This window comes from Triticum dicoccoides, chromosome 2B, assembly GCF_002162155.2.
Source record: "Triticum dicoccoides isolate Atlit2015 ecotype Zavitan chromosome 2B, WEW_v2.0, whole genome shotgun sequence".
Classification (NCBI taxonomy): Eukaryota; Viridiplantae; Streptophyta; class Magnoliopsida; order Poales; family Poaceae; genus Triticum; species Triticum dicoccoides.
The window spans coordinates 471,283,382-471,309,370 of NC_041383.1; the positions used below are offsets into that span (position 1 = coordinate 471,283,382).

General features: G+C 42.9%; 2 protein-coding genes across 5 annotated transcripts; one reads left to right on the top strand and one right to left on the bottom strand.

Annotated features, from left to right (window-relative positions):
* The first annotated feature begins 15,784 nt into the window (after positions 1-15,784).
* On the top strand, positions 15,785-19,067 carry LOC119364302. Of its 2 annotated transcripts, none has more exons than XM_037629750.1 (8): positions 15,785-16,023; positions 16,131-16,220; positions 17,004-17,063; positions 17,196-17,235; positions 17,322-17,418; positions 18,129-18,188; positions 18,259-18,347; positions 18,492-19,067. In XM_037629750.1, the coding sequence occupies exons 1-8, from the start codon at positions 15,869-15,871 to the stop codon at positions 18,579-18,581; spliced, it is 681 nt and encodes a 226-aa protein (XP_037485647.1). In that variant the 5' UTR covers positions 15,785-15,868; the 3' UTR covers positions 18,582-19,067. The 2 variants fall into 2 exon arrangements, with proteins under 2 accessions (XP_037485647.1, XP_037485648.1); XM_037629751.1 differs by having other exon boundaries at positions 17,325-17,418.
* A 769-nt stretch (positions 19,068-19,836) lies between these two features.
* LOC119364303 lies at positions 19,837-24,633 on the bottom strand. 3 transcript variants are annotated; one of them, XM_037629753.1, is made up of 4 exons: positions 24,352-24,633; positions 24,156-24,280; positions 20,315-23,470; positions 19,837-20,160 (listed from the first exon to the last, which is right to left on the bottom strand). In XM_037629753.1, the coding sequence occupies exons 2-4, from the start codon at positions 24,192-24,194 to the stop codon at positions 20,005-20,007; spliced, it is 3,351 nt and encodes a 1,116-aa protein (XP_037485650.1). In that variant the 5' UTR covers positions 24,195-24,280; positions 24,352-24,633; the 3' UTR covers positions 19,837-20,004. The 3 variants fall into 3 exon arrangements, with proteins under 3 accessions (XP_037485650.1, XP_037485652.1, XP_037485649.1); XM_037629755.1 differs by lacking the exon at positions 24,156-24,280 and having other exon boundaries at positions 24,352-24,632; XM_037629752.1 differs by having other exon boundaries at positions 20,315-24,280; positions 24,352-24,632.
* Between the last annotated feature and the right edge of the window lie 1,356 nt (positions 24,634-25,989).

Below are 25,989 nucleotides of genomic sequence, written 5' to 3' on the forward strand. Positions count from 1 at the left end.
AAACCATGATGATGGGAATGGAAAAGATTGCAACTTCTCCAACAAGTCGCTAAGACACCTGCCCCATGGTGGGCGCCAACTGTCGTGGTTCTAAGCCTGACAGTAGAATGGAGGGGTAGGTATGGAGAGGCAAGATCCTAGCTATGGAGCAGTTGTGCACACAAGTGTTTTACGAGTTCAGGCCCTTCTCGGAGGAAGTAACAGCCCTACGTCTCGGAGTCCGGAGGCGGTCGACTGAATTATGTGTGTGAGAGTTACAGGGGTGCGAACCCTTCTACCAGTGGAGGGGGGTGGCTTATATAGAGGATGCCAAGACCCCAGCCATCCCACGTAGCAGAGGGTTAAAGTACATTAAGGTCTGTCGTTACTGGTAACGCCCTACATAAAGTGCCATCATGACCATTAAGACTACTTAATTACAGACCGTTTGGATACAGAGCAGATCTTGAATTCCTGGTGGTCGAGTGAGTCTTCATGGTCGAGTGTCTTCAGGTTCGTCGAGTGTCTTCTAGTCCGTCGAGTGGAGTCCCTCTTGGTCGACTGGAAGACGGCTTCTTCTAAGAGATGTCCTTGGGGAGGGTACCTTGGTCAGGTTCATGACCCTACCCTAGGTACATGACTTCATCAGTTTCTCCTCAGCCGTTCCCAAAAGGCCAAGGAAGAAATCGTAGATGTGGGCGAAAATCTCATCTTGGTGTACTAACACCTCGTGGTTAGCTTGAAGCCTAAGAATCGAGCATTTGTGCTTGCGACCATTGGCATACGCGTGGAAATAGCCAGTGTTAGTGTCGCCCTTGGTAACCATATGAGACAGTCAAAACCTCGGCTCTTCCGGCCGCACCACCCCCAGGGGCTTTGCCCAATAAATAGCAGCAGCAACCCGGGAGGAAAAGGGCATGTTGTTGAGGGGCGGCCAGGGAGGAGCAGGTTGAGGCCATGCCACCATGTCGGGCCGGTCGGAGGACACAACAGTTGGAGGAAGACCCGAACTTCGCTAGATCGGATCTGGCGTGGAGCAGGAGGGGGTGCCACGCTGCGCCAGGGCGGCTCGGGTCCGAGCCGCCCGCTGTCACCATCCCGGGGCGCCGTGCGGCTTCATTGGCAGGCCCTCCGTTGACGCCGATGCGGAGGGAGCTAGCGGCGGTGGCTAGGGTTCCCTCGTGTCACCAGACGGGGATGAGTTTCACCAAATGAGACACACACAAGAATGAAAAATTCACGGGAAAATAACTATTATACATAAAAAACAAGGATATAGAGAGATTGTAGAAAGGGATCGGATAGTTATTTTTGTATGAGACTTGTTGTAAATTACTTAACTTAAGAAAGAAAAAACATAACATAAAAAAATAGTAAGTAAGATGAGATTCAACATCCTCTACATATTTAATCTCTTCCCCTATACAAAAACTAGCAAGACCCACTCGCTTGGTATACCAACCAATAACACCATGATGATCAAAAACCTCTATTAGTTTGGTTAATCCTCTTATACCGAGGATAAAAACCCTATTATACAAAATATCTATATAACCATGATTATATGACCAATTGTATTATTTTTTACGTTCCTTTCTGTTCATATGGTTTGTAATGAAGTAAATGGCGGGTGTTTTTCTCATTAGATTTGTAGGTTGACCAGATTAAGCACGGTGACTTAAGAAATTGTTTGCTATTTACTTCTATGGCAGTTTCCTACCCTTGCAATTTGGCCATGTGAATTAATATGTTGTATGGTGGTGGCATGACAATATTTTGGGAATAAAAATTCTTATAACATGGCAAATTTATGTTTTTTTAGTTCATTCACACGGCAATTTTTTTGAAAATTTTCTGTCCTAAATCATGGAAAATTTAGGTAATTGTTTGTAATGGTCACACGTGAAATGTAGGGTTTTGCTGTTCTATACAACAATCCATGTTTTTGAAAATGTTTTAGTAGTCGCCAAACGATAAATTCCCAATACTTCTGTACATTTGCATGGTAAAAAAATTAGGACAATTTTTCTGTCCCAAATGACGGAAATTTCAATTTATTTGTTGTCATTTTCACATGGCAAATGTAGGTATTCTGTTTCTGAGTTGGACCATGGAAAAAGAATTGTATTTACCATGACATCTTTATTGTAATTTTCCATTTTACTATGTATTCGTAGATACTATGGCATATTATTTTCTTGAACATAGTTTTTTTTGCCATGACCCTTTTCAGAAAAATAAATCCACTCATCTATGATTTCCCTACCTTTTGCCATTATATAGACTTGAAAAAATGTACACATATGACAAATTTGATTTGTCCGAGTTTGAACAAGCCAATTTGAACTGCGATGACACATGGAATTTTTTGTTTCCTTTGCCATGTCCATGTCCAAAAGTAGGAAAACGAGATTTTGCCAGATCTCATCTACATTTTTGACAATCCATGGTGACATGATTTCATGACGCATGGCAATTTGGTTTGATGACATATGGTAATTTTGGGCATGTCCATGTCCAAAATGAAACTAATTTTGCCATGTCTCATCTACATTTTATCCTACATTTGCCATGGCAAGCAAGATCCTTTGTAATACCTTTTGATAATTTAATTACATGTTTGGCCATGCCAACTAAATATACCTCAATTGTTCCTTCTCTTTTTAGATGATGACATAATAACATGTGTTCCCATGGAAAATTTGAAATATTTTTTAGGATCTATTTTGGTAATTTTGCCATGTTTTATTTACATTTCTTCCAATATTTTCCATGGCTATCAACATTCTTTTTGTTGTCTTTAGCAATTAAGCTCTCAATTTTGTCATGGAAACTAAATATCCTTAACTTTTGTATTCCCATGGCAATTTTTGGAAAACAAATTGCTATTTCTCCATGCCTCATGTAAGACTTTTTTACTACATTTTCCATGGCAAAAGAAGATCTTCTTATTGCCTTGGCAATAAAATTTATTTTTTCCCATGCCAACTAAATATACTTCAATTGGAGTTTTTGTAGCATGGCAGATTTTGGTTCGCAAATTTAGATGCACAATATTTTTTAATAATAAATATAACTTGACATACCATGGTCAATTCTTTTGGTACATTTATTTTTGGACATGGCAAATTAGAAATTTTGATAAATTATTTTGTTTATGCCACAGCAAATTTGTTTTTACATGACTATTTCAAAAAAAATGTTTTACCATCTTCTCTTATGAAACAATTTCTTTGGTAAATCTGCTATGTGATGGCTACAAATAATTTTGGAATTTTGCATGCTCTATACAAACAATTTTCCCTTAATTGATATGTGACATTTTACACTTTTCTTCCAAATCTTGCCATGACTAACTTTTTATTTCACAATGGCAAGATTTGCATTCATTAGTAAAATTCAAACTTTCCACGGCCATCTAATTGCACTGCTAGACCATGGCTGGTTTTGCATTCATGGCGAAGAAAAATAAAATCAAAATATTAAACAAAATTGCGTTGCTAGGCCATCGCAATTTGTGTCTTGGCAAATTTATTTTAATGGACATGGAAAATTTATTTTCAAAGCCATGTCAATTTAGTTTTCCCTGTACCATGACAAAATTGTCTTTGACATCCATGGCAAATTTAGTTTTTCGACAGTTTTTAAAATCCCGCACCTTAAGTTCATTACAATCAGAGTCTAAAAACTACAATCAGTACAACTTTTTAAGTGTTATTTTACGATGAGAAAAATGTTCACACGTCAACTTTTTGTCTTTTTTTCATCATACACATGGCAAATTTGTATACAAAATGTATTCATTAAATCCTGCCAAGTCTAGATGTCTTCCAATACTTGTTTGAAGTGGGGGTTGGGGGTTAGGAACCGAAGGGAGGGGGTATTTTCAATTTTACTCTTCATCCGAGCTCATTTGAGCTCGAGCTCAGATTCTTCGCATCCGTAAATACCTTGCTTTTTTTAGACAATAATGCATACCTTGCTCGCAGTGAAATTCCGCGGACTGGGAAATCAGAAAATAGCAGAAAAATACGAGTACTACGATTAGGGTTTCAAAAAACTACCTATTTTTTCAAATACCTACCAACTATCTGGCTTTTCGTTTTGGAAAACTAAGAGTAACCAACAATTTTGTTAACGGACTTAGCTTTTCCTCCCATATCCTTGACGGTTAGGTCAAACTCTCCCCTCCAAGCTTCAATGGCAAGACCATGAATTCTCCTCCGCTATGTTTGCTGCTCTGGTGGCCGGTGGCAGGGAGGCGAACTACGGTGCCTCTGCTCGTGTAAGTAGTTTAGGTTAAGTTATTTTAGTACTTGCAGGTGCATCCCTCGGGCGGATGGCGACGCTTCTTCTTTGAGTTTGTCTCCTAGGCTCCGATCATCCTCGAGTTCATCCATCTAGACGTAGTCGACGGAGCTACAGCGTAGATTTTTTATGTCTCCTTGGATGGTGAGTTTAGGGTGTCTCGCCGCGTGGCAAGATTTTCATTTCAGATGCTTCAGATATATTCAAGGCTTCAACGGCGATGACCACAGATCTAGGGCATTGATCCTTAGGGACATATGCATGAAGACTTCTGGGTTTTCATCGATAAGATTAAGCCAGCTTCGTTGGAGGAGCAACGACAACGACACGACAGTGGCTTGTTCTAGCAATGGCAGTGGTCATTTGATGGTCTTGGAATCTCGATGTAATTTTATTATGTTTGAGGTGCTTTGTTCTTCTATGAACTTTGATGGATCATTTTCATAATAAAAAGTGGAAGGTATTTGCGAAAAAAATAAAATTAGGTAGTTTTTTAGAACCTTAACGATTCCGATAGTTTTATGCTATTTACTCGAGAAATCAAGGCACGCCCAGTCAAAACTCACACCGACCAAGTTTTTTTCGAAAAGGACCACCAGCTAACCAGTGGATTCGCCTCCCCTCTGCCTGCCGCTCCAGTGACCGGTGGCGCAGAGGGAAATCCTGGTGCCTTGACTCTGGCTAGTAGTTTATGTTAGGGTTCGTTAGTCCTGGCATGGGTGATGCTCGGGCAGATGGCGGTGCATCATCTTTGAGTTGGTCTTCTGGGCTCTGATCCTTCTTGAATTCTTCTGTTAGGATGGAGTCAACAAAGCTCCAACGTACATTCCTGGCATCTCCTTGGGGGAGTTGAGGTTAAGATTTATCCCCGTATGTGCGCGACGGAAAGATTTAGTGTTAGACACTTCAGATTAATTCAAGGATTAAAGGGTTTAACGATGACGAGCGCGACTCCAAGGAGCTAGTCCTTAGAGGCACGTGCACGAAGACTTCTCGGTTGTCATCGACAAAGTCAGGTCGGCTCCAATATTGGAGCAATGACAATTGCGCATCAGCCACTCGTTCTGGCAACGGTAGTAGTCGTTTGGTGGTACAGGAATCTCGATATAATTTTCATTATATTTGGGATACTTTGTACTTCAAGTGAACTCTCTTAATAGATCAATTCCTTTTCGCAAAAAAAAGAAACAAGAGTTTTTTCTTTTTACATGAGGAGGAACTAGACTTGCTCGTAGCCATCCACCCACAAACACTTAAATTACCGAGGCATCTTCGACACCGACCGTTAAGCTGTCTACAACCGTCTGGACTGTTTAGACGTGTTTTGCCATCCAAAGCGGATCTGTATCAGTCCGCCGACCTATCTGGGTGTGCTCTTTCCCGCAAATTGGAAACAAACTTGAAAGGGTGGGACTTTGTGGGCGTCCGGACTGCTGCCACGCCCGCTTCTAACTACCTTGGCCCAACCAAAAAACCCTTCATCGTCAGCGCCCGAAGGCAGCTGCCCACATTAATGTAGCTCTAGAGCAGCCGCCCCGCATTGACACCAGCCTAGAGCGGACGTGACCTCTCGTTGGCGCTGGCATTGAAGTGGCTCGCTGGCCGAGGATGCCGCCTGCTGCATGTCCGATGTCCGTGCTTGTTCAATGCAGGAAAGTCGTTGATGTATACTACACAACCTTCTTCTTGTAGACGTTGTTGGACCTGCAAGTGCACAGGTTTGTAGGACAGTAGCAAATTTCGCTCAAGTGGATGACCTAAGGTTTATCAATCCATGGGAGGCATAGGATGAAGATGGTCTCTCTCAAACAACCCTGCAACCAAATAACAAAGAGTCTCTTGTGTCCCCAACACACCCAATACAATGGTAAATTGTATAGGTGCACTAGTTCGGCGAAGAGATGGTGATACAAGTGCAATATGGATGGTAGATATAGGTTTTTGTAATCTGAAATAATAAAAACAGCAAGGTAACTAATGGTAAAAGTGAGCGTAAATGGTATTGCAATTATAGGAAACAAGGCCTAGGGTTCATACTTTCACTAGTGCAAGTTCTCTCAACAATAATAACATAGATAGATCATATAACAAGCCATCAACATGCAACAAAGAGTCACTCCAAAGCCACTAATAGCGGAGAACAAACGAAGAGATTATGGTAGGGTACGAAACCACCTCAAAGTTATTCTCTCGGATCAATCTATTTAAGAGTTCATACTAGAATAACACCTTAAGACACAAATCAACCAAAACCCTAATGTCACCTAGATACTCCATTGTCACCTCAAGTATCAGTGGGCATGATTATACGATATGCATCACACAATCTCAGATTCATCTATTCAAACAACACAAAGTATTTCAAAGAGTGCCCCAAAGTTTCTACCGGAGAGTCAAGAACGTGTGCCAACCCCTATGCATAGGTTGATGGGCAGAACCCGCAAGTTGGTCACCAAAACATACATCAAGTGGCACATGATATCCCATTGTCACCACAGATAAGCACGGCAAGACATACATCAAGTGTTCTCATAAAAGACTCAATCCGATAAGATAACTTCAAAGGGGAAACTCAATTCATCACAAGAGAGTAGAGGGGGAGAAACATCATAAGATCCAACTACAATAGCAAAGCTCGGGATACATCAAGATCGTGCCATAGAGGGAACACGAGAGAGAACACGAGAGAGAGAGAGATCAAACACATAGCTACTGGTACATACCCTCAGCCCCGAGGGTGAACTACTCCCTCCTCGTCATGGAGATCGCCAGGATGATGAAGATGGCCACCGGTGATGGATTCCCCCTCCGGCAGGGTGCCGGAACGGGCTCCCGAGAGGTTTTTGGTGGCTACAGAGGCTTGCGGCAGCAGAACTCCTGATCTATCTTGATTTCTAATGGTTTTAGGGTACGTAGGTATATATAGGCGAAAGAAGTCGGTCGGGGGGTGCTCGAGGGGTCCACGGGACAGGGGGCCGCTCCCTGTAGGGGGGGCGCCCCCTATCTCCTGGGCTCCTCGAGTATCTTTTGACTTGATCTCCAAGCCTCCAGGATGATATTCTTCCAAAAAATCACGATGCCGAAGGTTTCATTCCGTTTGGACTCCGTTTGATATTCCTTTTCTTCGAAATACTGAAACAGGCAATAAAACAGCAATATGGGTTGGGCCTCCGGTTAATAGGTTAGTCCCAAAAATGATATAAATGTGTAAAATAAAGCCCATAAACATCCAAAAGGGGTAATATAATAGCATGGAACAATCAAAAATTATAGATACATTGGTGACGTATCAAGCATCCCCAAGCTTAATTCCTGCTCATCCTCGAGTAGGTAAATGATAAAAACATAATTTTTGATGTGGAATGCTACCTAGCATAATTCTCAATGTAATTTTCTTTATTGTGGCATGAATGTTCAGATCCAAATGATTCGAAATAAAAGCTTATAAAACATAAAAAGAATAATGCTTCAAAGCATACTAACAAATAATCATGTCCTATCAAAATAGCATAGCCAAAGAAAGCTTATCCCTACAAAATCATATAGTTAGGCCGTGCTTCATTTTTATTACACAAAATACTCCCATCATGCACAACCCCGATGACGAGCCGAGCAATTGGTTCATACTTTTTAACGCGCTTCAGCTTTTTCAACTCTTATGCAATACATGAGCGCAAGCCATGGACATAGCACTATGGTGGTATATGGTGGTGGTTGTGAGGACAAAAAGGGAGAAGATAGTCTCACATCAACTAGGCGTATTAATGGCCTATGGAGATGCCCATCAATAGATATCAATGTGAGTGAGTAGGGATTGCCATGCAACGAATGCACTAGAGCTATAAATATATGAAAGCTCAACAAAAGAAGTGGGTGTGCATCCAACTCGCTTGCTCACGAAGACCTAGGGCATTTTGAGGAAGCCCATCATTGGAATATACAAGCCAAGTTCTATAATGAAAAATTCCCACTAGTATATGAAAGTGACAACATAGGAGACTCTCTATCATGAAGATCATGGTGCTACTTTGAAGCACAAGTGTGGAAAAAGAGATAGTACATTGTCCCTTCTCTCTTTTTCTCTCATTTTCTTTTTTTTCTCCTTCCCTTTTTTTCTTTGGCCTTTCTTTTTTTTTTCTTTTTGGCCTTTCTCCTTTTTTTCCTCTTTTTTTTTCTTTTTTGTAAAGTCCGAAGTCTCATCCCGACTTGTGGGGAAATCATAGTCTTTATCATCCTTTCCTCACTGAGACAATGCTCTAATAATGAAGATCATCACACTTTTATGGATTTACAACTCAAAGCTAGAACAAGATATGACTCTATACGAATGCCTCCGGCGGTGTACCGGGATATGCAATGAATCAAGAGCGACATGTATGAAAATTATGAAGGTGGCCTTGCCACAAATACGATGTCAACTACATGATCATGCAAAGAGCAATATGACAATGATGGAACGTGTCATAATAAACGGAACGGTGGAAAGTTGCATGGCAATATATCTCGGAATGGCTATGGAAATGCCATAATAGGTAGGTATGGTGGCTGTTTTGAGGAAGGTAAATAATGGGTGCAATACCGGCGAAAGTTGCACGGTATAATAGAGGCTAGCAAAGTGGAAGGATGAGTGTGCGTATATCCATAGACTCACATTAGTCATAAAAAACTCATATACTTATTGCAAAAATCTATTTAGCCCTCGAAGCAAAGTACTACTACGCATGCCCCAAGAGGGATAGATTGGTAGGAAAAGACCATCGCTCGTCCCCGACTGCCACTCATAAGGAAGACAATCAAAAGAGCACCTCATGCAACAAATTTGTCACACAACTTTTACCATACGTGCATGCTACGGGACTTGCCAACTTCAACAAAAGTATTTCTCAATTTCATAATTACCCGCTAGCATGACCCTAACATTACTACCTTTATATCTCAAAACAATAATCAAGCATCAAATTAATCATAGCACCCAATTCACTTCCTATGATAGTTTTTATTATACCCAACTTGGATGCTCATCATTCTAGGACCAAATTTGTAACCATAGAAAATACCATGTTGTTCTAAAAGACTTTAAAAAAGATATAAGTGAAGCATGAGAGACTAGCAATTTCTTCAAAATTAATCCACCGCCGTGCTTTAAAAGATATAAATAAAGCACTAGAGCAAATGACAAACTACTCCGAAAGATATAAGTGAAGATCAATGAGTAGCTAAATAATGTAACTATATGAAGACTCTCTCTCATTAAAGAATTTCAGATCTTGGTATCTTATTCAAACAGCAAGCAAAAAAAATAAAATGACAATGCAAGGATAGCACAACTCATGTGAAGAAGCAAAAACTTAGGCTCAACCAACATTAACCGATAGTTGTTGAAGAAGAAAGGTGGGATGCCTACCGGGCATCCCCAAGCTTAGATGCTTGAGACTTCTTAGAATATTATCTTGGGGTGCCTTGGGCATCCCCAAGCTTGAAATTTTGTGTCTACTTAATTCCTCTCATATCATGGTTTCTCTTTTTATCAAAAGCTTCATCCACACCAAACTCAACAAGAACTCGTGAGATAGGTTAGTATAAGCCAATGCAAAACCTTATCATTTTCTACTGTAACAAATCACTAAAATTATTATTCAACATTGCATACTAAATGTCTCTGCATATTTAATACTCCTATCCTCAAATAGAATCGTTAAACAAGCAAATATATGCAAACAATGCAAACATAACAGCAAACTGCCAAAACAGTACAGTCTGTAAAGAATGCAAGAGTATCAATACTTCCCTAACTCCAAAAATTATGAAATAAAATTCCCACTGCAGTAAATTTATCAGAGCTCATTATGCAAAAAAAATTCAACATTATATCATTCTCTGACTTTTCTAGGGAAGTTTTGCAACAGCGGTAAACTTTCTGTTTTCAAATAGCAACATGTATACTAGCAAAATAAGCATGGCAAAGGCTATCCTTGACTTCTTTATTGAAACTAAAGATGCAAAATATTATTCTAACTAATAGCAAGCAAATACTAACAAAAGAAAATGACGCTCCAAGCAAAACACATATCATGTGGTGAATAAAAATATAGCTCCAAGTAAAGTTACCGATAGACGAAGACGAAAGAGGGGATGCCATCCGGGGCATCCCCAAGCTTAGACTCTTGGTTGTCCTTGGATATTACCTTGGGGTGCCTTTGGCATCCCCAAGCTTAGGCTCTTACCATCCTTATTCCATAGTCCATCGAATCTTTACCCAAAACTTGAAAACTCCACAACACAAAACTCAACAGAAAACTCGTAAGCTCCGTTAGTATAAGAAAATAAAACCACCACTTAGGTACTGTAATGAACTCATTCTAAATTCATATTGGTGTAATATCTACTGTAATCCAACTTATCTATGGTTCATACCCTCCGATACTACTCATAGATTCATCAAAATAAGCAAACAACACATAGAAAATATGTCAAAAACAGAACAGTCTGTAGTAATCTGTATCAAACGTATACCTCTCAAACTCCAAAAATCCTACCAAATTAGGAAGTCCTAAGCAATTCGTGTACCAATCCAGAGTAAAAAGGATCAGATCAAGAGCACGTTCCTCTGAATGAAAAAAACTAATTTACTGCGTGCAAATGTTTCTGATTCTCAGCAGGATCAACACAACTATCACCGTAAGCTATCCTAAAGGTCTTACTTGGCACTTTATTGAAACAAAAGCTATAAAACATGATTACTACAGTAGAATAATCATGTGGACACACAAAAACAGTAAGGGTAAATATTGGGTTATCTCCCAACAAGCGCTTTTCTTTAATGCCTTTCTAGCTAGGCATGATGATGACAATGATGCTCACATAAAAGATAAGAATTGAAACATAATGGGAGCATCATGAAGCATATGACTAGCACATTTAAGCCTAACCCACTTCCTATGCATAGGGATTTTGTGAGCAAACAACTTATGGGAACAATAATCAACTAGCATAGGAAGGTAAAACAAGCATAGCTTCAAGATTTTCAACACATAGAGAGGAAACTTGACATTATTGCAATTCCTACAAGCATATATTCCTCCCTCATAATAATTTTCAGTAGCATCATGAATGAATTCAACAATATAACCAGCACCTAAAGCATTCTTTTCATGATCTACAAGCATACAAAATTTACTACTCTCCACATAAGCAAAATTCTTCTCATGAATAGTAGTGGGAGCAAACTCAGCAAAATAATTATCATGTGAGGCATAATCCAATTGAAAACTAAAATCATGATGACAAGTCTCATGGTTATCATTATTCTTAATAGCATACAAGTCATCACAATAATAATCATAGATAGCAACTTTGTTCTCACCATAATCGATTGAAACCTCTCCCAAGATAGTGGAATCACTAAATAAAGTTGACACTCTTCCAAATCCACTTTCATGTTCATCATAATAAGATTCAATATCCTCCAAAATAGTGGGATCACTACTTCCTAAAGTTGACACTCTTCCACACCCACTTTCATCAATATAATCATCATAAATAGGAGGCATGCTATCATCAAAATAAATTTGCTCATCAAAACTTGGGGGACTAAAAATATCATCTTCATGAAACATAGCTTCCCCAAGCTTGTGGCTTTGCATATCATTAGCATCATGGATATTCAAGGAATTCATACTAACAACATTGCAATCATGCTCATCATTCACATATTTAGTATCAAACATACTATAGATTTCTTCTTCTAGCACTTGAGCACAATTTTCCTTTCCATCATACTCACGAAAGATATTAAAAAGACGAAGCGTATGAGACAAACTTAACTCCATTTTTTTGTAATTTTCTTTTATAAACTAAACTAGTGATAAAACAAGAAACAAAAAGATTCGATTGCAAGATCTAAAGATATACCTTCAAGCACTCACCTCCCCGGCAACGGCGCCAGAAAAGAGCTTAGTTGACGGGGTGTGAGTGAGTGCCCTTTACCTAGCCTCCCCGGCAACGGCGCCAGAAAAGATCTTGATGTCTACTACACAATCTTCTTCTTGTAGACGTTGTTGGGCCTGCAAGTGCACAGGTTTGTAGGACACTAGCAAATTTCCCTCAAGTGGATGACCTAAGGTTTATCAATCCATGGGAGGCGTAGGATGAAGATGGTCTCTCTCAAACAACCCTGCAACCAAATAACAAAGAGTCTCTGGTGTCCCCAACACACCCAATACAATGGTAAATTGTATAGGTGCACTAATTCGACGAAGAGATGGTGATACAAGTGCAATATGGATGGTAGATATAGGTTTTTGTAATCTGAAATAATAAAAACAGCAAGGTAACTAATGATAAAAGTGAGCGTAAACGGTATTACAATGATAGGAAATAAGGCCTAGGGTTCATACTTTCACTAGTGCAAGTTCTCTCAACAATAATAACATAGATAGATCATACAACAAGCCCTTAACATGCAACAAAGAGTCACTCCAAAGCCACTAATAGCGGAGAACAAATGAAGAGATTATGGTAGGGTACGAAACCACCTCAAAGTTATTCTCTCGGATCAATCTATTTAAGAGTTCGTACTAGAATAACACCTTAAGACACAAATCAACCAAAACCCTAATGTCACCTAGATACTCCATTGTCACCTCAAGTATCGGTGGGCATGACTATACGATATGCATCACACAATCTCAGATTCATCTATTCAAATAACACAAAGTACTTCAAAGAGTGCCCCAAAGTTTCTACCGGAGAGTCAAGAACGTGTGCCAGCCCCTATGCATAGGTTCATGGGCGGAACCCGCAAGTTGGTCACCAAAACATACATCAAGTGGCACATGATATCCCATTGTCACCACAGATAAGCACGGCAAGACATACATCAAGTGTTCTCATAAAAGACTCAATGCGATAAGATAACTTCAAAGGGGAAACTCAATTCATTACAAGAGAGTAGAGGGGGAGAAACATCATAAGATCCAACTACAATAGCAAAGCTCGGGATACATCAAGATCGTGCCATAGAGGGAACACGAGAGAGAACACGAGAGAGAGAGATCAAACACATAGCTACTGGTACATACCCTCAGCCCCGAGGGTGAACTACTCCCTCCTCGTCATGGAGAGCGCCGGGATGATGAAGATGGCCACCGGTGATGGATTCCCCCTCCGGCAGGGTGCCGGAATGGGCTCCCGAGAGGTTTTTGGTGGCTATAGAGGCTTGCGGCAGTGGAACTCCCGATCTATCTTGATTTCTGATGGTTTTAGGATACGTACGTATATATAGGCGAAAGAAGTCGGTCGGGGGGTGCTCGAGGGGTCCACGAGACAGGGGGCCGCTCCCTGTAGGGGGGGCACCCCCTATCTCCTGGGCTCCTCGAGTATTTTCTGACTTGATCTCCAAGCCTCCAGGATGATATTCTTCCAAAAAATCACGATGCCGAAGGTTTCATTCCGTTTGGACTCCGTTTGATATTCCTTTTCTTCGAAATACTGAAACAGGCAATAAAACATCAATATGGGCTGGGCCTCCGGTTAATAGGTTAGTCCCAAAAATGATATAAATGTGTAAAATAAAGATCATAAACATCCAAAAGGGGTAATATAATAGCATGGAACAATCAAAAATTATAGATACGTTGGAGACGTATCAGATGTTTACTGGACGGGATGGGAAGGATATCTACCACACCCATTCAATGCCCGTTCCTCCGTCTGCCCCATTAAACAGGCTCGCTGGCCTAGAAACCAACTCTCGCGCTTGCGCACTGATGCACCCGGACGCTTGGCCTCACCTGCATCCACTATTTTAGGGCGGCCAGAGTCAGGTCACATCACACCACAACCCATCTGCTACATATCTTCCTCCCATGCACCACATCTGCCATGCCCGCGAGCGAGAACGCTCTGTGAGAGTGATTGTCCACGGAGCAAAAGCATGAGGTGACGGCCCTTTGCGGCCACCATGCCGGGCGGACAGAGGCCGACATGTCGGCCAGCTCTTCGAAGGTCTTCGACGACGACCCCACGATGAAGACTAGCTTTGTCGACGACTCCATGCCGGAGCCCACGCAGGTGCATGCCACCTTGGCGATGGAGCTGGCACAAGCGCACTTCAACGCCGCCATGGCGGAGGAGTAGTCGGCGCCCGCACCTATGTCGGCATTTCGGCAGGTGCAAGAGGAACAATGCTACAATTTATTCCTCCTCGAGCAGTAGCAGCTGGCGGAGGGCCATATCAACGGCGAGTGTGCGAGCGAGGAGGCCATGGTGGCCATGTTCGCGGTGGATCTTAACTTCGTCGTCGAGCAGCACACGCTCTATGAGGCCGCCCGTGCTCAAGGCTCGTAACGTACAGGCGGCGCAGTCGGATGCGGAGGCGGTGCTGGCTGCGCAGGCTATCGCGGACGAGAACCCCATCAGCTGCGCGTCTTACGTGCCCCCAAATGTTGTTTGGCCGCGATGGTGGGGCAACGAGCGTGTCGGCTCCTCCATTTCCATCTTGGACCTCACATCCGTCGGCGACAGACAGGCAGCGGATTTCGACGAGGATGCGTAAGGCATGTGAGGCGGCAGGGCTCGAGCCCCAAACGGGCGAGTCCATCTCCCATGTCGCTCATTCACTTCCTCGCCAGCGACCGCACATTGACTTTACGAGTCTTATCCCTGTCGCTCATGGAGACAATATATGGAGGAAGCAGTCGTGGAAGGGAACAACAAAGACTTGAACGACGGGCGTTGCCGTAGGCTAGGTTTATGTCAGGTCTTTTTTTTAATGAAAACCGGTCGAAATGTAATTAATGTGCTTCGATTTATATGAAAATCATTCAGTTTGCATGTAATCCGTCTGGTTTGTTTAAACCCGCCTTAAAATATCTGGAGATAGCTTTAGATGCTTAATCCCGTTCACATCCCGAGCCAATAATAGAGCGAATAATTAAAAGAGTACTCCACCACGAGCAGCTCAGCCAATTCTCACAAGCTTAGGAAAAAGAAAAGCAGAACCACTCGCAGATGGATTTTTTCTATCTTTACAGCTCACTCTATCAGTCTACTAATACCACACATATTCTCATCATGCAAGAATAGATTTCAGATATACTCCCTCCGTTCCGAATTACTTGTCTTGAATTTGTCTAGATACAGATGTATCTAGACTCATTTTAGTGCTAGATACTTCTGTATCTAGACAAATCCAAGACAAGTAATTTAGAATGGAGGGAGTAAAATATAGGATCTGTCTAGGACACATCTAAATGTAACGTAGTTATGTCACATCGAAGCTGATTTTCACTCTGTTTGTGGTCTATTTTTTTTCTAGTTTTTTTCTTTTCTTGTTGCTGCATTATATATTTGTTGGAGTTTAGATGTGACATTCTTAAAAAGTATCTAGATGTGAATTAGACAAACTGAAAAATATAATAGTACTAGCATATATTCTAGCCGGTTTGCGGGTCGGAGATATATACCCTTACAAAAGCCAATAGTGGTAGTGGAGCACCTAAATTTCTCCAGCAGTACATCACTACCCTCTCGCTCCCCAGCAAAATTTCGAACTGCGTTGCGCTACGCTTGTCGACCAGCGATGCGGCCTGCGGTGAGTCCCGGCGGCGGAAGGAGGATGTCCCCGGGCGAAGAGGCTCTGCGGTCGTTGAAGAGGCCGCGCCACCCCGTGGATCCCGGCTCCGGCTCCGACCCCGGCTCCAGCTCCGGCTCGGAATCCGACGGCGATTTCGTCAGGTGCCGCGCATCTGATTTCGAGCTTTTCCTCTTCGATTCGGCGGCTCGCATTTCTAATTCCTTGTCGTTTAACTTTGTGACGATGGGTACATTTGTGGCGGGAGCAGCGACTTGAGGCAGATCGCGTGCCTGCTGCGGTTGATCAAGGGCGGGCCCAACAAGGATCGCCAGAAGATGTGCGAGCAGATCATCGCCAGGTGCGCAGAACAATGTTCTTTCGGTTGCACCTCCGAGTTTTCTCTTATCGCGGTATGTGCTAGCGTGCAAAAAAATTGGGATATGCGTATATGCTACCCTAGCGGCTTCTTCTGATGCATTTCGTGCTCGCCGATTTGTTCGGAGAGACTTCCAGTTCATGGTCACCGGGAGGGATGTGCAACAAATAAACGTTGCACGTTTGCAATCCTGCAATGTGTTCAGTCGGCTGATTATATGTGATTAATGCAGGAACTAGGTTCGTTTGATGGTACCTGTCAGTTTTTGCATATTATGCGGAGCGATATGCACTGTGAGTGATGTGAGGAAAATGGGCATATTAATTTGATGGGTTCCTCGATTCATGTTTTTTATGTAATGGTGTGGCTTTGTTCGGGTGAGTTGATTTTCAGAACCACGGCTGGCCTGAACATTTCTATAAACTTTTCAGAACTATTACAAAGACCCTAGTTATTGCACATCTAAGTGACTTAATCAAGCATAAAAAGAAAAAAAATACCCACACGAATCTCCGCGTAAAATTAATGACATAGGACTTAGATGTGCAACAATACTTATGGCACATCTAGATATGCTTTAGGAAAATTGTACAAAGAATTATTTACACAGGCATCGGGGAGAAAAAGCAGAAAAAAATTATAACATGTGGTCTAAAGGGACTGCATTGACTGTACTGTGAAGTTTGAAGCGCATAATGTTGCTGATCATTATTCTTTTACCTTTTCCTTACACCGTTTATTCCTTTACTTTTCTCAACCTGACAGTGTTGCAGCCAATATTCAGACTATGCTTGAAGATACCAAGTCCAAGTTTGAGAAGGAAAGGTAACTCACTTGCTTGTGAACTGTGAAACAATACCTGCATGTACAATTACGCCTGAAACTATTTCTGTCCGAAAAGAAAACTTGTTCGTTTTTATTTAGAACGCAGTGTAACTGTTATATTTGCATGCGCAGGCAGAACTTGCTGAAAGTATTGTCAGGCACTTCGAAAGAGGTATCCAGTTTAGAATTCTTTCGGATTGTCGACTAACTTACTGATTTGCCTAAGATTGAAATATGGCATGTGATTTGCACTATTAGCAGTGTGAAAGTTCATTGAACGAAGAGTACACCAAGCTTCAGGAAACATATGAAATGTTCTGTGAAGAAAATGATGCACACTTACAAACCTTCAAAGGTATGGCAAATAAGAGCTGGTTGTCATTTTCACAAGTATATCATGTGCTTCTATCCAGATTTATCTAGGATTTTAGGGCGTTGTGCCATGTGATGTCATTTGGTCTAATCAGCCAGTACGTATGAACTGTGATTCTTACTACTTACTAGTACTTACAAGCCTTTTGTCCCAAACAAGCTGGGATAGGCTAGATATGAAACCCTTTCACGAGGACTTCCCAGGAGGTCACCCATCCTAGTACTACTCTCGCCCATTACGTTGCTCGCCAAGCCTATCACAACCCTTAGATATGAAACCCTTTCACGAGGACTTCCTAGGAGGTCACCCATCCTAGTACTACTCTCGCTCAAATGGGTTTCATACCTATGGGACTGGCTAGTTTTTATGTTGGCTTGCCAAGCCTATTACAACCCTCCTCCTTTACCCGGCTTGGGACCGGCTATGCCTAGAAGACATAGGCGGAGTTATGAGCTGTGATTCTTATCTTTGGAAAAATATATTGAGGAATGAATTATACCTGGTTTTGATGCAAACAGAATCTACGTGACACTTGTATTCATGTGTTGTTTTTAAATACGCATTGCTTGGCTGCTGCTTGTCAGCGACTCAGGCATTATTTGGATGATGTTCCCATAGAAGACGTTCAGATCTTACTGATTCTGCAAAAATATTTGGCTCTTATTTGACTTGTTAAATGTCCTGTTACGCAGACCTATTCTCACAAGTTGAAGTTGAGAAAAAGAAACTGCTTGAGCAGTATCAATATCAGAGTAAGTGACTAGAGGATTCATTTCCCTCGGACGGAAATATGCTGTTCTTACACTCAAATCCTTGAAACAGGGAAGGAGACGGCTACATTGTCTGAACTTGGTGAAACCTTCTCAGAGAAGATAACAAATGCCAAACCATCACCGAAAAGGATGAAGCAGGTGTGGCAAAATTCACAACTGCTTGCATTTCTTAGACTCCATTTTTAGCTACCCCGTCAGGCCTAAAGCTGAATGACCAGCCAATTTTTTTGTTCCATGGTTTGAAACACCTCTTCCTGCAAAATACTGCATTCTTTTTCGCAGGATGACAAGTCTTTTATCATCTTCCGCAAGTCGATTGGTTCATATCTCGAGTGCGCATCGGACGACGATTTTGACCTTGATGATGAATGACGCTGCTTCTCTTGTCCAACATACTGATCCTTTGAAGCGACACATACAAAACGATCTTGCTATTTTTCTTTTTTTTTTCACGTTTCCTCCTTTAACCGACATCTTATAGAACATCTTAAGGCCATGTTCGCTTAATCCCCTTGCCACAGGGATTGAAGGGGATTGGGGAGGTTTGAGAAGGATTTTGACTTGCAAGGGATTTAATCCCCTCCAATCCCTTTCAAACCTCTTCAAACCCTTCCAAACCGAACAAGGCCTAAGGGTATATATATACTGTAGGTCATAGGAGAGAAGGCTTCACAGTTTGTATTAGGTACATTGCCTCGGACCCTTTTTTCTGACATAGGTACATTTCCTCAGACTCTTGAAAAGGAAGTGTTATCATAAATCTGTCTGCAATGTTGGATTGGCTTGAGAGGTTGGTGTAAGGCCCCAGATTTAAAACTAGCTTCGACCCAACCTTGTGTTGGATCGGCCATTTACATGTAGCAATTCTTATGTTTTCGTCCTCGCTTCTCGCAAAACGCTAACCACAGTTTTCAATGGAACACTTGGGTTTATATGGTTGTATGCAATCGCTTGAATGCTAACGAGAGTTTTCAACGGAACACTTGGGGTTATATGGTTGTATGCAATCACTTGAACTAGCAAGTTGGGACTGTCCCTGCTATGCTGAAACACCCACGAGAAAGACGAGAATTTTCCAAGATATTTGAGTTAGTGAAAATTTTCTATGAAATGTAGCACAAAGAAATACTTCTGAAAAAAGGACTCGTGGCATTAAATCCTACAAATTCAAGCATGCCATCCATAGGATTGAGCAAACCATGGTCCTATAATATCAAAAAATTTGTAAGGATCAAACTAGTCTAAAATTAGTGATAAAAGTTGGGTTCCCGCCAGGCCTGCAAACCGTGGTGAGCTAATACAAAATGAACTTTTTTCTTCTGTGGGAATGAACTTGAACCACTAAACTCCTCAGATGTCCTGGACATCGACACTCAAAAACTGGAAGTGGGCCGCTTGCACCCCTATCTAAAATACCTTTGAAAAATCTCTTAAGAAGCCCTTAAAATGGACCTTTGTCGCTGTAACACGATCGAAAGAACCAAAAGGAGCATAAGGATTATAATACTCCAATGACGTTGAGCTTGAACATGAACGTAAAACTTTACGATGCCGGTAAATTGACTACTTCCTGGGGTCAAGTTCCCAAGAAACAATACAAGCTAGAAGCCTTGCCCCCACCCACACAGACACGTTCAAGTATGCGATATCGACGCCATCCTTTTCGCAAAATAAAACGGTCACAGTTCAACCATCCAACTCTCAGATTCTGAGGTTAAATCACACTTCAACCAGATGGTGCACGAGATTAGTACCAACGCTGTGCACACAGAGTACCGTTAATATTCAGCTATTTTCAGAACACATCGTTCCAATTGACGCTATAAATTTTAGAAATGTAGTTTGTCATGCCAGACAGAATGACGCTGTCCATGGTCTCCAACATCTTGCGATTGCAGTTCAGATTCTCCTGCTGCTGCGCTGCTAGCGATTTCTCCTCGTCTAGTTCATGCTACAAGGTCCAAAAAACAACAAGCGTCAGAGAATGCTTGCATAACTCCACTAATTACCAAGTAATCTGTGGATAAAGCACAGAACAGGACCACGCATGTGAAAGATGATTGCCATTGAATTTCAGAACTGAGGGTCTAAAACATGGATTTTACCTCAATTAGTGCAAAGTTCTCCACCTCATGTCTCCTGGAGAGTATTTTTGATTTTTTTAGAATCTCATAATCAGGATCTCTGTGGCCCACCCAGCGAAATTTTAATTTACTCCCAGGTCTCCGGGGGCGATCATTGAACATCTCAGGCGTAGCATGCTTCGCCCTAACAGGCCTTGGAATTCCAGAGATCATAAAAGGGAAGTCTTGCAGCATACTGACCACAACTTCAGCATCCTTCTCAGTTTCCATCTGTACTAATGCAGATTGAGGAATATTGTAGGGAATGGTGTAGTTCACAACAAAACTGACCTTTCTGATACTACAAAATTGACCCAAAGCTGTTTTTATGACTGCCTCTGTAGCCTGGTGAGATAGATTGTCAAGGTAAACAGTTCGTTTGACCTTCTCCTCGAACTCCTGATACTGTTTTATGGTTTCCAACTCTTCAGCACTCTTACTTTGATTAGCAGCCTGGCCATCAGAAGTGGAAAGCTTCATTCCAGATGTATTCTGGCTGGTGCCGGTAGCCTGCACTGCAGAGGTGCGCGGCTTCTTGCGTGGGGTGATTTTCTTAGCTGGATCGGTTGGTCTTTTGCTTGGGGCCTTGTTTCTAACCACATCAGACAGCTTCTTGGTGGGAATGGTGTGGTTAGCATGTTCAAACACATCACACTTTATAGCAGTGGTTGACAGGGTCCTGCTTGGGTTGCTCTTAGCCTCTGTAGCCTTGTGAGAGGGGTTGTCAAGATATACAATTTCCTTGATCTTCTCCTCCAACTCTTGATGCTCCTCTATGACCTCCATGTTTGCAGCACTGGTACTTTGCTCCACAGCCTGGTCAACAGAAGCAGAAAGCTTCATTCCAGGGGTCTTCCCGCTGGTACCAGTAGCTCTAGCTTGTACTGAAGCGGTACACAAACTCTTGTGTGGGGCATTTTTGTTAGCTCGATAAGTTGGTCTATTGCTTGGGCCATTGTTTTTAGCCTCACCAGACAGCATCTTGCTCGGAATGGGATGATTATCTTCTTCAAACACCTCCTGAGACTTCACAGCGGTGATTGTTTGATTCCATCTTGGGTTGTTACCCTCTTCATCTGCTACTTTACTGTCAGTATTGTAGAGCAGTTTCTTTCGTGGGGAGTTGCTATGTTCCTCCTCACCCTGCTTTCTAGTCGTTGTAAGGCTCTTGATTGGGCTGTTGTTGATATGATCTCTAGGCAATTCCTGAAGTTGAAGACGAAGCATCATGCTCGAGATGTTGTTCACCTCTTCACACAATCCATGTTTAGCAGCGTAACTGCTTGGATCACTTCCTTGCTCTTCAGCAGCGACTCTCAGGTTCATGCTCAGGGTGTTATCATTTGCCTCATCCAGTAGTTTGTTGCCTGAGGTATCGCTCTCAGACTCAGCGGACCATGTCTTGCTAAGGGTGTTGCTATTGGCCCCATTACAGTGTCCCACTCTTGGGGAGTGGCTGCTTGCCTCACCATGTGCTGGAGTGGTTATCAAATTCTTGCCTGGCTTGTCAGTAATCAGTTTGTTGTCCTCAGGATACTGTTTGACGGAATCCAAATCTGCAGCACTCTTACTTTGATTAACAGCCTGGCCATCAGAAATGGGAAGCTTCATTCCAAATGTATTCTGGCTGGTATCAGTAGCATGTAATGCAGAGGTGTGTGGCTTCTTGCGTGGGGTTCTTTTCTTAGCTGGGTCAGTTGATCTATCGATCAGGGCCTGGTTTCTAGCCACATCAGAAAGCTTCTTGCTAGGAATGGTGTGGTTAGCATTTTCAAACATCTCCCGCTCTATAGCAGTGGTTGACAGGGTCCTGCTTGGGTTGCTCTTAACCTCTGTAGCTTGGTGAGACAGGTTGTCAAGATTGACAAGAAATACAGTTCGCTTGATCTTCTCCTCAAACTCTTGATACTCCGTTGTGACCTCTGTGTTTGCAGCATTGGTACTTTGCTCCACAGCCTGGCAAACAGAAGCAGAAAGCTTCATTTCAGGGGTGTTCCGGCTGCGGCTAGTACCAGTAGCCTGTACTGAAGAGGTAGGCAGCCTCTTGACTGGGGAAATTTGTTTGGCTGGATCAGTTGGTGGATTGCTTGGGGCATTGTTTTCTTTGGTGGGAATGGGGTGGTGAGCTTCTTCAACCACATCCTCATACTTCGCAGCGGTGGTTGTCAGGTTCCAGCTTCCGTTGTTACCCTCTTCATCTTCTTCTTTGTTGTTAGTATCATAGCACAGTTTCCTTCTTGGGGAGTTGTTATGTTCCTCATCACCCTGCATTCCAGGGGCTATATCATTCTTGCTTGGGCTGTTGTCTATATGACCTTCAGGTACTTCCTGAACTGGTAGAGGAAGTATCATGCTCAAGATATTGTTGTTGGCCTCTTCACACGGTCCCTGTTTAGCAGCATAACAGTTTGCATCGCTTGCTTGCTCTTCATCATCGACTCTTAGGTTCTTGCTCAGGGCGCTGTAAGTTGCCTCATCCAGGTGTTTGTGGCCTGAGGTATCGCTCTCAGATTCAGCAGACAGTGTCTTGCTCAGGGTGTTGCTACTGCCCTCATTACACAGTCCCATTCTTGGGGAGTGGCTGCTTGCCTCACCCTGTACTGGAGCAGTAATCAGATTCTTGCCTGGTAGAGGAAGTATCATGCTCAAGATATTGTTGTTGGCCTCTTCATACGGTCCCTGTTTAGCCGCATAACAGTTTGCATCACTTCCTTGCTCTTCATCATCGACTCTTAGGTTCTTGCTCAGGGCGCTGTAAGTTGCCTCATCTGGTTGTTTGTGGCCTGAGGTATCACTCTCAGGTTTAGCAGACATTGTCTTGCTCAGGGTGTTGCTACTGCCCTCATTACACAGTCCCATTCTTGGGGAATGGCTGCTTGCCTCACCCAGTACTGGAGCAGTTGTCAGATTCTTGCCTGGGCTGTCGATACTCATTTCAGGTACTTCCTTACTTCCGGTTTTGTTAATCCGAGGTACTTTCTTGCTCAGGGTGAGGGAGGCGTCAGGCAACTTCTTCCTCGGTGGTAAACGTATACGTATGATGTTCCATGGACGGTCTCCCTTCCTGTCATCAGTTTCGTTGCTGATTTCAGCAGCCTGGTTTTCTGAGGCAGACATTCCTTGACACACAAAAAACTCCTGCAGATTGTGAATCAAATGGCGTGATGAGAATGAACAAGAAAAGTGCTCAAACATTATATGCTGACCATTCGAAATAGAAATCCATTCGAGAGAAAAAAAACATCACATGCTGAATTAATAAGGTCCCAGTTGGTTCATCAATTTTAGCACAATGTCAGACTTAATTTCACGCTACAATGTAACTTGCCTAACATAGTACTAACATAGATGTAGCCCTGGCTTGCTTCCAACAGTGTCCCTAAAGCAATTTGGTGACCTGACACATGTTACGCAGACACAGAAATGCGGATTCACCATTTCACATAAAACGGTGACGCAAGCTGCGGCTATATATATACACAATAAATACAAAATAATGCATATAAAATAATATATTTTCAAGTATATGTTTATGCTAAACGAAGATACTATAAGCCAGAAACATAGAAATTGATCCTCAAACAATCTAGAAGGAGGAGAGGAGAAGGAACTGAACAGGGTATGGTGGGCAAACCCCGGGCCAGAAACTAAGTGCTTATAACTTGTAAATAAATATCCAAAAAATATCTCTTGTGAAAGCATAGAAACATATGGCCCGGCTGCACAATAAATATAGAAGTTAAACTTAATGTTTAACGATCCAATAAGTTAGATAAAAGATGAGGAAAACTACAAAAGCTAATGCAGGGGTATAAAAGAGTACAAAATCGATGGTTCGGTTCATCTGCTCGTCCCACAACATCAAGTGAGATAGTTAATCACTGAAACAACACCTTCAAGACATCAAAACATGGGAAAATTTCTTCATCTTCTGTTCTAAACATGAAACTGGTGATAAAATGCGTCAGTTTGAGGATTCAATTCAGCGCATATACAAAAAAAAAAAATAGAAATTATACCTAATACAGCACACGTACAGACAGCCGCCCGCCTGCGCTTGCAAGGGGGCGAGCAGCGAGCTCGACGGTGCACCACCGGAGGGGGGAAGAGGAGCCGGAGGTCCGGCGCGGAGAGGGAGGAGGGGAAGGACGCGTAACAGCCGGTAGCGCGAAGGGGGAAGCCGAGGAGGAGCCCGACAGTGATCGTCTGAATCAGCGCCGGAAGCCGAGCAGTCAATAGCCGAGGGCGGGAGGGGTGGGGGCGCGCGCAGCACGACGAGGCAGCGCAGGCGGCGGCCGGCCTGAGCGCAGACGCGGCAGCGCGGCGGCACGGTAGCGAGTAGTTTGCTTCGCAACAAAGCGAAGAGGAATGCAGAACAAGGAGAGGAGAGGCGACGCGTGCGTGCGTGCGCCCGGGCCGTGCTGTCTACCTTCGCAGTGGGCCTTAGTATTCGGCTGGATCCCGGGCTGATTCTAAAGCCCGTAAACATAGGGTCCAGAAAATATATCGAGGCCCCATCACCAGGTTGTCACGAGAGCAACTTCAAGGAGGAGCAACTAGTACCCCTAAAAAAAAAGAGGAGCAACTAGTTGACGAGCGCTCCTTCGGGAGCCTCGCACTTGGGGGTGGGCTACGAGCACTTCACTTAGCGCGCTTTCAGTCACATCACGTGTCACGCTTTGGACGCTCCCTCCGAATTTTGTTTTATTTATTTATTTTTCACATGAGTTTTCAGCTTTTCAACCGTTTTTTTCTCCGGTTCTTTTCGACCTTTTGGTTTTCTACAGGTCTTTCTTAACTTTTGAAAAAAAATCTCGCGAGAAAAATGCTTTTTTACGTATTTTCTGTTTTTTTCTTTTTGCGAGAGGCACGGTTGTGCTTTTATAAGAGGCACGGCCGTGCTTCTCGGAAACGAAAAAAACGCGTTTCTGTTTTTTTTTCTTCCGTGCGAGGCACGGTTTTGCTTCTGCGAAAGGCACGGTTGTGCTTTCGTGAGAGGCACGACCGTGCCTCTCGGAAACGGAAAAACCATTTTTTTTGTTTTTTTTCTTCCCCGAGAAGCACGGTTTTGCTTGCGTGGGAGGCAAGGTTGTGCTTTCGCGGGCCATGCCTCTCGGAAACGGAAAAAACGTGCTTTCTGTTTTTTTCCTTCTGCGAGAGGCACAGTTTTGCTCGCGCGAGAGGCACGGTTGTGCTTTCGCGAGAGGCACACCCGTGTCTCTTTCGAAAAGGAAAAAAAATACGCGCTTTCTGTTTTTTTTCTTCCACGAGAGGCACGGTTTTGCTTGTTGGGGAACGTAGCATGCAATTTCAAAAAAAATCTACGATCATGCAAGATCTATCTAGGAGATGCATAGCAACGAGAGGGGGGGGGGAGTGTGTCCACGTATCCTTGTAGATCGAAAGCGGAAGCGTTAGGCTAACGCGGTTGATGTAGTCGAACGCCTTCAGGATCGAACCGATCTAGTACCGAACGTATGGCACCTCCGAGTTCAACACACGTTCAGCTCGATGACGTCCCTCGAACTCTTGATCTAGTAGAGGGTCGAGGGAGAGTTTCGTCAGCACGATGGCTTGATGACGGTGATGGTGATGTGATCGCGCAGAGCTTCGCCTAAGCATTACGAGGCGTAAACCGTGGAGGGGGCACCGCAGAC

Bases quoted from the DNA above. Each gene is read 5' to 3' on its own strand.
- LOC119364302 (XM_037629750.1), top strand. From the start codon at position 15,869: ATGCGGCCTGCGGTGAGTCCCGGCGGCGGAAGGAGGATGTCCCCGGGC. The intron at 16,221-17,003 runs GTGCGCAGAACA...TCAACCTGACAG, and splicing joins TGCGAGCAGATCATCGCCAG to TGTTGCAGCCAATATTCAGA. The intron at 17,064-17,195 runs GTAACTCACTTG...TTGCATGCGCAG, and splicing joins TCCAAGTTTGAGAAGGAAAG to GCAGAACTTGCTGAAAGTAT.
- LOC119364303 (XM_037629752.1), bottom strand. From the start codon at position 23,527: ATGTTTGAGCACTTTTCTTGTTCATTCTCATCACGCCATTTGATTCAC. The intron at 20,161-20,314 runs GTAAAATCCATG...TGGACCTTGTAG, and splicing joins AGAACTTTGCACTAATTGAG to CATGAACTAGACGAGGAGAA.